Raw genomic sequence first — 14726 nt, 5'->3', positions numbered from 1 at the left:
GGGGCAGCGGCCGAGGCGCGACGACGCGGCTGCACCGGTGCAGAGCGGGGAGCTCCTTCCCCGGCCGAGCAGCGCGGCCTGCCGCGAGCGCGGGTCTCTTTCTCGGCCGCTCCTAACCCGAGTTATTTCTCGGTTGTAAGGAGCAGCCCTCGGGCGTCAGCCTCATCTGGCCACTGCGGTATTTACGGGCGCGCAACGCCCGGAGAGATGCGCTCCATCCCCAGCTGAGGACCTTTCCTCTCGCAGCCTCTCGTTTTGCAAAAGTCAACCCCCGCGTTTAAAATAAATGAATAAACATGCAAGCACGGGCAGCAGTTCCTCCCCACGGCTCGCCTCGCCGCGGGCAGTAACAGCCCCGGGAGGAGCTCCCGAGCTTTCCGACCACTGCCACGGAGCAGAGGAGCTGGCAGCTCGCGGCTCGGGAAGGCATCTCCCCAGAGCTCCTGGGCATGCGCGGGCCTCCAAGACAGGGACATTTATGGCTGCAGGACACAGGCTGCCAAGGGCAAACTTTGCCACCCGCAGAAAGGGCCACTGCCCTACCCAGGGCCCACCAACATCCTCGATGTCTCCTCCACCACCCTTCCTGGCGACTGTGGCCTGCAGGCTCCACTGGGCAAGGAGCACTTCCACGCACGTAGGAACCAGACACCCTGGAGACCTCTCCCCAGCCCTTCTCTCATAGCAAGTTTCCAGCAACAGCTAATTAGTTAATGAATTTGAACTGCAGAACTGCAAAGATGGATTTGGCGCAGCATCACAGCATTCTTGGCAAAGATCACCTTAACCAGAGAGTGAATGGGCCAAGTCCTCCTGTGGCATGCTCGGGCACAGGTCCATCTCCATTCAAAGCAGCAATGCTGTGACAGTTCACACTCCCAAGAACGCAGCCCCATCTCATCGTTTGGCTCCAACGCTCAGATTGCATGCGTATTTTGAAGACCTCTTCTGAAGGGATTTAACGCCCCAGGGCAGCAGCGCTCAATTCTTCCACTTATTAACAGAGAGAAAGATTTGTTTTAAAGCCACAGAAGACACAACGTGGAGAAGTTTGTCCAAGTGCCCTACCTCTGCTCTGCGCAGACCTGGTGATGGACACACGGGGCCTTCCACCAGCTCCCGCCCTGTGACCATCACCCCACCACGGCTCGGGGACCAGAGAAAGTGATGAAAGCCTCAAGCTGCAAGCCAGAAATGCTAACCAACAGCTCAGAAATGCAAACTCAGTTCCAACAGGGAGGGGTTGTCCTAAATACGCGCCCAGGGGCCTGGGACGCGGGGAAGGGCCAGGGGAGCCAACCGTGCCACCGAGGATCCGGCAGCGGGACGGGGACCCTTCTGCACTGCCGCAGTCGTGCTCCTACCGCGGCACATGCAGCACCTTCCCCTTCATCCCACGCGCTTGCAGTCTGCAGCGGGGAACGGGTTACGGGCAAGTGGAGACGGGCTCAGATGTTTTGATTTCCATGGAGATTTCACTTAGAAACAGCTTTTGCTTGCCACATCTCTGCTCAAAAGTGCCTGACGGGAGGGAACGCTGCCCCTAGGAACACCATTTCCGCGGGGACCTGGGCTGGAGCAGTCCCAGGTGGACCAGGGCCTCTGCCCCATCGCCACACAGGGACACAGCGACAGGGGAGAGGGGTAGGAACATGGAAACAAAACACATTCCCGTCTTCAAAGACCTGTCTGGCGAGATGCTCTGGCCTGTATCAGAGGCTGGGCTACATCAGACAAGACCTCTGGTCCTGAGGCCTGGCCATCTGGGAGCTGATCCCCGCTGTACAAAGCCAGGAGAAGCTCTGCCTTGAACGCAAAGGCTTAGGGCTGAAGGGTCCTTGGCCAGAGAGCTCTCCCACAGTGCAGCTGGCCCCACTTCCAGCTTGGTGCCCACTTCCACACCATTCCCACTCTTCTGGAGTGCTCTTCCCTGCTCTGGACACCGGAGTCATGGCTTTGCAAGGCTTAAAAAGCAAAGCCTGATAGTAGTTGATCTCTATAAATCACTCCATGCTCTGACGCGCCTTTGGTGAAGAGCAGCATGTAACCAAGGAGCTAAGATGGGCAGAGGACAGGACCCTGCACTGGTGTCCCGGCTCAGCCACCACAGGCTGATGGAGCATTGCACTGCACAGTGCGCTGCACAGCACAGAGCGATGGTCTCTCTGCCTTCCTAACAGAGCAAACGCCTGCTGGTTATTTGCAACCCATAAAGCAGCACAGATGCCGTGTAGAACAACCAGTGAATTCTTAAGCCAACACTTTGTTTAGTTAAAAATCAATGAGATGTTCCAGACACCATCAAGTCCTAATGTTCATTTGATATAATCTTCCCCACACAACAGGGATAATAAGAGTGGGCTGCCTGGATCCAGCAAAAATGGAAAGAAATACAGTCAGAAAAGAGGAGCCAGCTACACACAGGCCCATCACCCCCCTGCAGGAGGAGAGGACCATGCAGGCCTGTGCCTGGTGGGGCTCCTGGTCCTTCTCCCTCTGCCTGCCCTATGTCCAAGCTCTGCGAAGAGAGCTTCAGGTCTATAGTTTCATGAGGACAGTGCACAGCAACCATCTTTGGGGGCTACTTCCATTGCTCTCCCACCTGCCTTAATACACTGGCACATATGCTAGAGGAACGCAGGGATGAAGACACCAGCTTTTTGGCAAGCCTCTGAGACAAGAGGTTTCTCTCAGAATTGCAGAAGGGTTGAGGTCAGAAGGGACCTCTGGAGATCATCTACTTTCCTGCTCAAAGCAGTGTCTTTTAGAGCCAGTTGCTCAAGACATATCCAGCAGGCTTTGAGACTCTCCAAGGATGGAGATACCGTCACAAGAAACACCATCTGATGCCCTGTTAGCAAGGGGTGGCTCCTGCCCTGCAGACCTTACAGCAAAAAGAGAAAACAGACACATGGCCAGAGAGGAAGCCATGCTATCACTCACTGGCTCTGCTTGTCCAAGATCAGGCAAGTGTGACAGCAGAGGCTGTATTCCAGCTCCTGGCCCGGCGTGCTGCTCACAGCCTGCAGCTGTGCACCAAGCATGGTGATCTCTGCTGGGAACCCAGGAGCAAGCCCCAGCACAGCCGCGTTACCTGGTAGCATAGCAACACAGCTCTGCAGATCTCCATGGCAAACACCTCAACAAGACTTAACATCTTTCCTCTTTTTACCAGAGAAAGAAATTGCTTGCTTGGTTACTCCAGAGCTGCTGAAGTCTCAGCCCAGCTGCACCTCCCAAGGGCACATTTCCACTGCCCCACCTTGCAAAAACAGCATCGCTATTTTTAGAACCAGTGCCAAGAAACGAATCTCCCACACTGCCTGTGTCGCTACCCCTCATCGCTGGCCCCTTGCGGGCAGGGAATCGCCCTGGTGCTCCTCGGTGGCCAGGGCTGCACGTTGCAGCCCTCCAAGGCACCAAAGAGTACTGGAGTTTGGCCTGTGTCACCAGGGACTCTGTGACCAAGCAATGGACCTGCGAGCTGGCCAGCTGGCGAAGCCCCATTTGTTTTCTGAGCCTTTAGGATGTGAATCCCCAAGTTCTCTGCATTTAGTTTATTCCTTTCCAGCTGAGGACATCGCCATGGAGGCAAGGGACGCTGGCTCTGCAGGACAGGCAATGCCAGAAGGCAGCCGGCATTGCTGAAGCACTCACCACACTTTGCATCCTGGACTGGGGAATCATTCCTGCACATCTACAGATGGACAAACACGGCCATTCCCAAGTGTACCTGGCAGGTTAATCAGACTTTGGATCTGAGACAATGTTTACTGCGTACGGCCACGAGCAGATAATTCTCTAAGTAGCTGAAATGCAAAACTGCTGCCGAAGGTAGGCGTTTCACAAACCGTGGCTGTGGAAACGTTCCGCATTTAATAAAATTGTTCTAGAAGAGTAAGATGCAAAGCAAAAAGAAAAAAAAAGTTAGGGGGGCTCTAAGTCCCTCTGCTGTGCTAGCTGCTCTCCTGGACGCGTGCTTCCCGGGGGGATGCTCCCCAGCGCGGGGCGGCCGCCCGACACAGCCGTCGCTTGGCCACGGTGTGCCTCCCAGACCTGCTCCTCGCGCCACGCTCGGTGGCCGCCCCTTCCAGGGCTCGAGCCCGCCTCACCTGCGCGCTTCAGGGTCCCTAAAGCTTGCCTGCAGGACCTGCAGCACCGGGAGCTCAGCCCCGACACCACCAAGGCCAGGAGCAACCTCCACCGCCAAGCGGAGACGCCGGCCAGCGGAGACCCACCTCCACGCGCGGGACCTCTTGCGCCACGTCACTCGCTGGGTAGCAAAGGTTTTTGCTTCCCCCTCCCAAGCACAGGAACCGTTTCCTCCCCAGACAACCGCCCGCCGGCGGCCCCGGCACCGCGCCGAGGCTTCGCGGGGCACCGCGCGGTCGGGCTCCTTCTGAAAGGCAGCTAAGGGACCCGCAGCGCCCTGACTCGAGGGGAGAGGGCTCGGAAAGGAGCTGGGCGCGCGGTACGGCGCGCTCACGCCGTGGGCTTCCACATCTCCTACACGCATGAATCATCAAGTGACATTTAGAAGCCGGCGGTGCGTCTTGGCTATTCATAGCAAGCGGGAGCTGGTGGCTAACAGGGAATATCCCGCGTTAAACCCGAGGGAGCGTTTCTTAAAAAATAAATAAAATTAACTAAAATTCTTCCCGGCGCCCCTGCCAATGGCTGGCGCCCGAGCCCGGCCGCAGAGAGGCCGAACCCCGAGCGCCCGCGCCGGCAGCGGCCCCGGCCGTGGCCCTCGCTGCTGCTCGGGCGAGGGGGGGATTTCTCGGGGGGCGGCGGGGCAGGCCGGGGCCCCCGGCTCCGAGCGCGGCTCGGCGCCCCGCTCCCCGGCGACGTTTCCTCCTCGGCGCGTCACCGTGCTTCTTCCTGAGCAAAACCTCTACTTCCGCAATGGTTTCTTCTCTCCTTCTCCTTTTACGCCCCAGCTCGGGCCGGCGAACCGGAGTTCAGGGTGCTCTTTTGCTTTGTTTTTTTTTAAATAAACGCTCAGCAGCGGGAAGCGGCCCAGGGCGCTGGCGGCGTTAGAGAAACCCCGTCCCGGAGGCGAAGCGTCGCCTCGTGCCCCGGGACGAGCGGCCGCCACCATGTTCGCGTGCCTGCAGGTGGCTTTAGCCCCACGACTCTCCCATCTTGCTGCCGACCTCGGAAGCGCCGTTTCCAGCCTTGCCGGAGGCGGATGCCCGGGTCAGCGCGGGAGCTGGCCTCCACGCGGGCTCTCGGGGCCGCAGCCTGCTCCCCAAAGCCGTGGGGAAAAGCAGCATTTTGAGCGACACCTGCACAGCTTGGTCCTGCTGGGGTGGGGGTGGTTTGGGGGGGGGGGGGTGGGAGGGGGACACAACCTGGCACGCGCGAGGGTGAGCCGGGGCTGAGGAGACCTGCAGCAGGACGCGGAGCCCGCGGGGCGGCAGGCAGCGCCGAGCCCCCGCCGACGGCGCGCTGCAAGCCCGGCCCCAGCCGCGAGCGAACGTGCACCGAGACCGGCATCTGCCCCGGCACCGGCGGTCCCTCCGCCTCGCGACGGCGCGGAGCCGTTACCTTTGCAGGGATTTTGCTCTGCGCGCTCCGGAAGAAGGAGGTTTTCGCTGTGAAAAAGCAATCCTCGAGATCCTCATCCAGGCTGCAGTACCCGCTGCTCATGCTGCTGCCGATGGTCATCTAAGGCGAGGGGCTGCGGGCGGGCGGGGGGCCGGCGACCGTCGGAGCCGAGCACCGGCTGCTTCCCCCAGCTCCTCTCACATCCTCCGCTTATCCGCACCGGCTCCGCCTGTGCATCACCCGGCGCGCGCCGAGCTGCTGCTCTTCGCAAGCCAGCCCCGCCGGGTAACCCTTCCCTCTCCTCCTCCGCCGGCGCGGCGGCCGCTGCCCGCCTCGGCTCAGCCCGCTGCCGGTGCGCAGCGCGGCGCCGGGCGCCGGCGCGGCATCGCCTCCCCCTTCCTGCGCCCTCCCTGCGCCCCGCGGCCCCAGCGACTTCCTCTCGCACCGCTCCGCGCCCAGGGCCCGCGGCGAGCCCGGCCTCGTCCCCGGGGGCTGCGTTTCTGCCCCCTCGCTCGCCCGCCACCGCTGCTTCCCCTCCGCCGAGCCCCCCTCCCCGCTCGGCCGCGCGCCCCGCACCGGCTGCGGGGACCCCGGCGGCGGCCGCCCCAGCCCCGTTCGGGCTGCAAAACCTCGCCCGGCGCCGAGCCGACCTGTCCCACCGCCTCCCCCTGCGCATCTCCCGGGGCACGCTTCAAGCCACCCGCGACCTTCGCCGCTTCGGCGCCCTCGCCAGCGTTCCCGCGGGGATTTGCACGGAAAGGCTGCAGATCCCGGCTGGGCGCGGGGTGCAACGCCCCGGCGCGGGCCCCGTTGCACCCCTCCCGCCCGGAAAACACGAGTGCATCCCGGCAAGGTCGAGGGGGCTAACGAAAAAGCCTAGCACCTTACGCTGAAAGCTACTTTGCAGTTAAGGAACTGCTTGAACGCTAAGATATTAATAGAAAAAGCCATGGAGAATTCTTCGAATTTCAGGATGAGTCCCCCCTCCCCCCACCCCCAACTCGCCAAATAAAATAAGTGCAAGAAGTTCATCTGCAAAGCAGGGCAGAGGCAAGCAAGTAGGAAACTCGAGCCTTCTTTGTAGCTGTTCTTGAGCTACAAATATTTAGAAACTTCACAGCCAGGGAATGCATTTTTGCTCTCCTCCGCAGCGCAGGTCCTCCGGCTCGCGTGATTTCTCACCAGCGGGGGCCCAGTCCAGCGCCTCCACAAGAGGGAAGAACGTTAAAACAGGCCCCGGTTCACAGCCCTATTTTCCCTACTTTGCGTCGTGCTGACACGCGCTTTCGTTTCCCAACGCTCCTTACAGACTTCGGGATCAGTTTAAGCCCAGGCGATTTTTAAGCGCTCGCACCGCAACGCTCAGCGGCCGCCAACGCCGCAGCAAGACCGGGCAGAGTTACGTAGGAAAGGAAGAGCCAACGGAGCCGGAAAACGTTATCCCACCAAATAAATCCCTCCTGTGCCCACACTTCATGCACGACCTGGCCTGCCCATCCAGGAGAGAAAACAGAATTACGAGAGCTGCAGAGAAGAGCGATATGGGCTAGAGGGAAAAACAGGCTGCTGCCCACGGAGCTGGCGAGGAAGGGCCAGAATAACGTAGGTACGATGGAGAGCTGTAAAACCACGGAAGAGGTTTAAAATCAGGAGGAAGGAAGCAGTTTTCAAGCTACGGAGAGTTAGAACTCACCTCCAGGTGTGCTCTCACGTTAACCCCTCCACGTCCCTTTCCCGGCTCACTTCTCGCTGCAAAGCGCCGGTCCCGCGGCGAGAGCGGCGGCACCCGGCCCCGGCCCGCACGGCCTCTCCTCTCCTCGCGCTGGACGGGGCCATCGCTCGCCCCAGCGCTCGCGGGGCCCCTCGAGCCGCCGCGCCGCCAGGGCTCCCGGCCCCTCGAGCCGAGGCCGCAGGAGCTTCGGCGGAGCCTGGCCTGCGCCCAAGGAGGCTAATCTGGGACCGAGATGTAAAACTCTCTTAAGTACTTTGCTGGATCAAAGCCCAAAATATTAATGCCTAGTATTACACAGTAACGGCACTTAAGTACGTGATATTAAACTAGTTATTTCTCTGATGTCTCTGCTTTGCTTACATTTGATAATGCGATTTATTGACTTCCAACTATGCCACCTATTAATTTAAGTTTCCATGTTTCCACTACGCCCTTTGCTTCCCAGGGTGTTCAGGCATCCTGTAAGTCTCATCGTGGAGCATCGATACTGTTTTCCCTTCATCTTTCCCCTTTCAAGTGGCAAAACCTGCTCAGCCAATGGAAACACAACACGAATTTGGCTGCACACTCAGCCTTAGGGGCTCGGATCCAGTAAACTCGAATATCCAGCCTTTCTCCTCCAATCCAGACGTTTTTTCCCTACCCATCAGGGCACGCAAGTCTAAGAGTCGTGTTAAATCCTCCGCGGACGGTCCCGGTGTCGGGCAGCGCTCCGGGCCGCGGAGGGAGGACCCGTCGCCGCCGCGCAGCCCCCCGCCTCCCGCTGCAACCCTCCGCGACCCGCTGGCTGTTTCTAGCACCTTGAGGAAGGCACCAGCCTTTCTGCTTTCTCCAAAAAGAAAATAAAATATCTCAAAGCTTTTCTAGTTTTGCTGAGGGGAAGCCCAATGACATTTGAAGGAGACGTACGCAAATATGTACACGGCCTCGCACTGTTTCTAAAATGACTCCGGGCTTGGTGGAGATTCTGTTCAGATTCCGGTTAATGCATAATTTATAAGAAAGCAAATCCTATCCAAATCCTGGTTCCTTCCCGATTATTTTCCTTTGAGTCAGAATAACCATCCAGATTAAAAGCACCCCAGAAAAGAAGGACGCACGCGCTGCCTTTTGCGGTCTCAGTCCTTTTGCTCGGGAGTCGGATGCGGCGGGTTCGAACGCGGGAAGGGAGGAGAGCGGGGCAGCGCGCACCGGCGACGGCGACCCGCGCCGATGCCGACCGCGGTCCTTTCTAAAGGAAACACGTCTCCCACTTCTAGTTCTGCGCGAGCACAAGGCGCCCGAGCAGGCGGACGCCGGCTGCGGCTCTCCGGGAGGCTGAAGGCGGGAGCGGGCGAGCCAGACGGCCCCGGCTGGCTTTCAAATCCCTGCCGCAACAGGGCGAGCGTCTTCTCGGAGCTAAGGGGCTCCTGGGGGCCGCAGAGAGCGGGCAGAGCCGCAGCCGCTAACTGCTGCTTTATCAGCGGCTTCCCGCGCACGGCAACACCTCGCTCGGGCCAGAAACGAACCTGCTGCGCGGCGGCCTGGGGGAGCCCCACGAGCTCTGCAAAGGCGGCCGCAAAAGCACTCTTCTCTCCTTAAACTCACGCTGCAAAGCCCCGCTCGGTCGCCCGCACGCAGCTCCGGGCTGCCCTCGTGCTGCTGCCGCCCAAGTCCTTTAGCTGCACCAGAATCCACCGTGTTTTCAGCAGCTCCGCCGGCCTCCCTGCTCCCCCCGCGAGGCCCTGCGGGGAAGCACCAGCTCTCCGCAAGGCGAGGGGCAGGCGAGCTCCCTCCAACGCGCCCCGCGCCGCCGCCGAGCCTCGGGCTGCCCGCGCCGTGCCGCCCCGCTCCCGCCACGCTCAACGGAGCCGATCCTGCCGGGTTTTCGCACGGCGTTTTAAGCTTCCAGCACGCAACTAATCCGCGTCTCAACTTCCCTGGTACCACGTAATCCTGTCCGCGCTCCCCGTTGCACGCGCCGCGGCGTTTCCCAGCCGAAAGCCTCCTCGCTGCCCGTGGGCCGCTGTGGATGCCGCGGAGCCCACGGGACCCTGCGAGATTAGACAGCCAGGACTTCGGGAGCAGGCGCGGGGACTACCGCTCGTCCCTCATGGACGGCGGAGCCTGGATCCCCCCGAAACCCTTCAACTAGGGCCCTTAAGCCAGCAAAATGCAGGGTCGCATCCTGCCAAGGCGCGGGAGGATCCACCTTTGCTTCTCCCTCTGCAGCGCTCTGCCGTGCCGGGCGGGCGGTCCTGCACCCAGGCCGCAGGTCTTCCAAAGAGAGGCAACTTATCATCCGGGGGGGAGGGGGGAATAAATAAATAAAAATAAAAGCACCCCGTCTCCGGTCCTCGAGGAAACGCGGGTCTACCACACCGGACGAGGATGTGCTCCCGAGCCCGGCCCTACCTGGCTGTGGCGCAGCAGCAGGGTGCTGTCGGGCGAGAGCTGGCTGGGGGGCTCTCCCGGCCGGCGGCAGTCCAGCTCGATGCGGCTCCGGCATCCCTGGTGGCACGTGTAGCTGCAGTCTGGGCAGGGAGAGACACAGGCGTGACGGGCCGGCCCCGGCAGCGCGGCCCCGCGGCGCGCACCCGCCCGCCGGATCCACCACCGGACCTGCCAGCCCCCCCCCCCCCCGCCCCCCCCCGGGCGAGGGGCAGCGCCGGCGGCCGGCCGGCCGGGGTTTACACAACGTGCTTTCTTCGGGTGCCGGCCCGCTCGGCTGCGAAACATTAACCAGCGCGAGGTCGGCACTGCGCGGAAAACCCCGCAAAGCCCAGGACAAGCGTCGCGCGTGTTCACCGCGCTGCCGCTCGCCAGCCCTTTCTCCCGACGGCCCGACTCTTCCAGACCCTCTCAGCTGCAGCCAACCGCCTCCTCCAGCTTTAATGACCTTCCTGATCCCTTTAATTTTTAACTGCCAGTTAGACAGAGTTCGATTTACTTTTACACTGCCCAAAATTCCACAGCGGTCACTGAACCGGGGGGGGGGGGGGGGGAATAAATAAATGCTAAAAACAAGGCAAAAGAGTTCACTGCACAGTCGGAGATGGGATTTGGGGTCCCTTCTGGAGCCCAGGAATGTCCCAGCGCTGCTCGCGCCCCGTGGCCCGGCAGCCGCCCCTCGCCCGGCACGGCGGGGATCGCTGCTTGCCAGCGCCTCGGGTCTGCGGGAGCAGAGGAGCATCCCCAGGCTGCCGGGATCGGCGGGGGAGCCGAGCCCCGGCCAGGAGCCCGACGTCCACCCAGCTCGAGCTGCCCAGCGTTTTCTTGTCCTACCTCGGTTTGCTCGAGTCAGCCTGGGGGAAAGCAGGAAGGGCCTTTTCTGTTTTTTTTTTCCCCGTGTTTGTTTTTTAAATTAGACGTAAGCAGAACGTTTGCACAGTAATTTTAACGCGCGACCTTCCATGCCAGCAGAGCGGCCCTTAACAGGGGCGTCCAGCAAGTCTTTGCCCGCAGCGCCGGTCGGAGGATGCTTCAGCCGCACCCGCGGCTCCAGCGTCCCGGCTGGGGGCGAGCGGCCGAAACCTCCCCGGCAGCGAAACGGGAGGACAGAAAAGGGGCCCCCGGGGCTCCCTGCCATGGGGTCCCGGTCGCAGCTCCAAAAAAATAGCTGCTGGAAAGGCAATTCCCGGGTTGCAAAAGCAGCGGCAGAGCCCGGAGAGCGTGGCACGCGGCTGGCCCCGGGCCGCCCATCCCGGCCAGGCGTTTCCCAGCAGGATCAGAGCACGACGCCTCCTTAGTCGCCGCCGCCTACGAGCGGACCCGGTCGCTCCGTATCGGGCGGGGAGCGCTAATTTTAGAAACTGAGCGGGGCTCTAGGACGCGGCCACGCGGCGGGACGCCGAGAGCCGCTGCCGCGGGCTGCGGCGGCTCCCGCCCGGCTGCGGCTTTTCGCCTCTCGCTCGTCTCCAAACCCGGGTGCAGCCGGGGGGGCCAAAGCCAAGTCGCGGCGCCCGTTCTCAGCCCGAGCAGCAGCTTAAGCGGCTCGCGGAAGCAGAGCAACCCGCACCGACGCTTACCTCGGATCAGCAACGCCTCCCTGCTCGGCCTCCGGAGCAGCCGGAGCCCCGCGGACCAACATTTTGACTCGGGCAAACGCGTGAATATTTTGCGTATTCTCTTGGTGACGAGCCCAAAGCAGGCGGCCGCCTCGGCTCTGCCTTCGGTCATGCTGCTAGCGCCGAGCGCGACCGAGAGGCGCCGGGAGCATCGCTGCAAGCTGCGCCTGCTCCCGCCGAGATAAAGCACCGGCACCGCCGCCGTTCAAGGGGTCCCTTTTTTGGGATTTCTTTTTCCCCCCCTGAACAACAAGGCAATGCACAGCTTGGGCCTTGTGCATCCCTGGGCTTGCTCTCCTACCCGTGGAAAACTTTCTATTTCTGGGGCTTTTTACTTGATAAGATAAAGCAACCCAACGGAAGAGATTAGAGCGGGGAGAGAGAGCAGGAGCCCGCCGTGCACTGGGAGGGCTCTTTTCAATACCCGCTCTGCACTCGGCTGCTCTTCCACCAGGCTTTTCTGGAGTCCCAGAAAAAACGTCCCCAAAGTTTAATTGAATGCTAAAATAAAGGAATACACTGAGATTAATTAGATTTGAGTCCAGCTCCACGGACAGCTCCGAGGTCGGCTCTTTCCATCAGCGGAGACGCTGCCAGCCGGGGTCAGGCGACGGTGCGGGGGCACAGGCATCGCTTCAACAGCGCGTTTAAACCTGTCACGCTACAGCCGCTAAGTCGCGGCTGTCTGCTCTCTGTCCGGGCACCTTCTTACAAACGCACCGGGTTTTCCAGCAGCCAGCACAAGACCTTCCTGCTATTTGCACATAGAATAAGATAAAAGGTAACTAACTTCCCGAACGTCCCCCCAGGCATCGCAGGGAAACAACTACGGAGCAGAAACCCTGGCTCGGCCCCGCTGCCCCGTCCCCTGGCAGGACCCTCGTCACTGCCCCCCTTTGCACCTGGACCAGGCGCGACTAAACGTACAGGACCAGGGAGGAAGGGGTGGGAGAAAAGGAAAATCCCCCAGACCCACCCGCAAAACGAGCCTCGGCGCCTCTGCTGCTGTCTCTCTCCATAAACATTCCCCAGGCCCCGGACGGCGTCGCAGAGCTAAGAGAAACGCGACTCCCAAGGCCCGAGAGCTGCTGCGGGCAGGACGCGTGCCCGCGCCGCACCCCCCGGCCCCGGGAAGGGAGCCCCAGTGGGCGGGCTGCACCCCGGCCCCGCGGGAACCCGCCGCCTCGACCGGTCCGACCGAGGACCGCGGCTGCCGCGGCCGCCGCACCTCCTAAAGCGCCCGCGATCCTGAGCAAACGCCTGCTCACGAGCCGGTAACATCAGAATTGCAATTTGCTCTGCAACCGCCAAGGAGAAAGCGCGTGTGTTCAACCAGCTTCCGTCCTCGGCAAACAGGCCTGCAGAGGGGGGTTTCGCCCGCGCGCGAGGGGAAGGGCTCCAACGGGACCCGCTGCAGAAAACCCCCAGGAGAGGGGAGAGCACCTCGAGCTTTTCTTTATTCTGGCACTTGCATGGCCTCAGCCTCCCGCCCCTCTTCCACCCAGGCTTCGTGCTGAAAAAGGAACCACGAGGGTGCATCCAGAATTACTCTTGGAAAGATTGCTTCACTTTGCTCGAGAATGGGGAATCTCACGGCGGCGATTTTGGCACACTTCTGGTTTGTGCAAAAGCCACCTGGCCAAAACCCCCTCCTTGCTCAGCAGCGGCCCCGCAGCCCTTTCCTTCTCCTGGGGCAGACACGGAAGCGTTAAGTGTGGGAAGCTGCGGGCAGCGTCCCCAGCCACCCGGCAGCCGCCCTGGCCAGACCTAGCATAAATGCAAATGGGCCGGAAAGGTGCAAGCGAAGACCTGAGCGTCCTCAGGCCGTGAGCCAAAACCAAGCAGCGACTCTGCCCAGCAGCAGAAACAAACAAACAAAAAAAAATCCAAATACAGCACCCGACCTGCTGCTCTCAGGCCGTTTTCAAGAGGGTTCACTACTGGGATGATCGCAAATGCAGAAGGTGCTGCAGGCATTGCCGGGGACATTTCCCTCCCTCCCAGCAATGCTGCTTGGGAAAATTTGGAGGCAGAAGTATTCCCTCAGCCTGAATATTTTTCCTTAGAAATTAAAAGTGAAACAGAGTTAATTTTCTTAAGTCTTGTTTCAATATAACTATGGGGGGGAGGGAGGAACTTGCCAGGGGAGAAGTCCCCCAAAACATCTATTTATTGCGCGTTTATGCCTTTCAAATGAGGCCGCGCGAAGCAGGTTCACCAGCCCCAACGTGTCCTCCCATCACGTTGTGCCGCGCAGGCGGCGGCGAGGTTACGCTTAATTAACTGCGCTCAGCGCTAAAACCTTAATGCGATGCAACGCAGCCATCTGGTGCGGCCCCAGGCCGAACGGCGGCGGAGCCCCCGGTGACCCGGCAAACTTCCCCGCGAAACCCAACCGGCGGCCAGCGCCGTCGGTGCCGAGGACAAGCGGCGGCTCCGCTCCTGCCGCCCTCACCCCGATCCCCTCCGTGAGCACGGATGAAGCGCGTATCCGACGCAAGTAAAACACCTATCTCGGCGAGCCTGGTCCGCACCGACGCCGCCACGCCGGTGGCGCAAGGCCTCTAGCGAACGCGCTCTGTCCAGGGCAGCTCACGCCTCGCCGCAGAGCGCCCGCAGCGTGAACCCTCTCCGCTCACTGCAGACAGCCCGCAGCTCATGCAAACCCTCTCGCTGCCCCCAAAAGCTTCGTTTCCCAGACGCACCAGGCAGCCCTGCGCGAGCGGCCCCCAGCCGGACCCTTCCTCCAGCATCCCAGACCCCCCCAGACCCCTGTCCGGCTTCCTGGGATCCTCCGCAGAGGAGTGGGATGGCACAGGGGGGCTGCGAGGCGAGCGGGGGCCGAAGTGGCTCTGCTGGGCAGGGGCAAGTGGGGCAGGGCGGGGATGGCAGCACCGGGCAGGGTGCAGGACATGGACGGGGTACGAGACAGCAACACCTGGAGAGATGCAGGGCGCGGGACGGCAGCGCAGGACAGGGTTAGGGGTGCGGGCAGGGTGCGGGACGGCAGCACGGGGCAGGGCGCGGGGTGCGGGCAGGGCGCGGGACGGCAGCACGGGGCAGGGCGCGGGGTGCGGGCAGGGCGCGGGACGGCAGCACGGGGCAGGGCGCGGTGCGGGGTGCGGGCAGGGCGCGGGACGGCAGCGCGGGGCAGGGCGCGGGCAGGGCGCAGCTCGGCAGGACTCACAGTCGCAGCGCAGGGCGCGCTCCCGCACCGCCGCGGCGCACAGGTCGCACCAGCCGCCGCGCAGGGCGCGCAGGACGAAGCGGTGGCCGCGGCCGCGCTCCGCCGCCGCCTCCCGCGGCGCCGCGAAGATGCTGCGCACGTCGGGCAGCAGCCGCGCGGCCGCGCCGCCGGGGCGCCGCCGCAGCCGCCGCGCCGCCCGCGCCCCGCCGGG

General features: G+C 62.0%; 1 protein-coding gene across 1 annotated transcript in view; it reads right to left on the bottom strand.

Annotated features, from left to right (window-relative positions):
- The window catches only part of RASSF5 (Ras association domain family member 5), a gene marked incomplete at its 5' end in the record, with an annotated part of 27296 nt that extends 12570 nt beyond the window's left edge, over window positions 1–14726 (bottom strand). Inside the window, 2 exons of the mRNA XM_062594873.1 lie at window positions 9677–9795; window positions 14516–14726. Coding sequence (XP_062450857.1) covers window positions 9677–9795; window positions 14516–14726 — 330 coding nt within the window. The remainder of the gene's footprint in view (window positions 1–9676; window positions 9796–14515) is intronic.

Source organism: Rhea pennata, chromosome 25 (genome assembly GCF_028389875.1).
Source record: "Rhea pennata isolate bPtePen1 chromosome 25, bPtePen1.pri, whole genome shotgun sequence".
NCBI classification, from domain to species: domain Eukaryota; kingdom Metazoa; phylum Chordata; class Aves; order Rheiformes; family Rheidae; genus Rhea; species Rhea pennata.
This window is presented reverse-complemented; position numbering and strand designations above follow the sequence as displayed.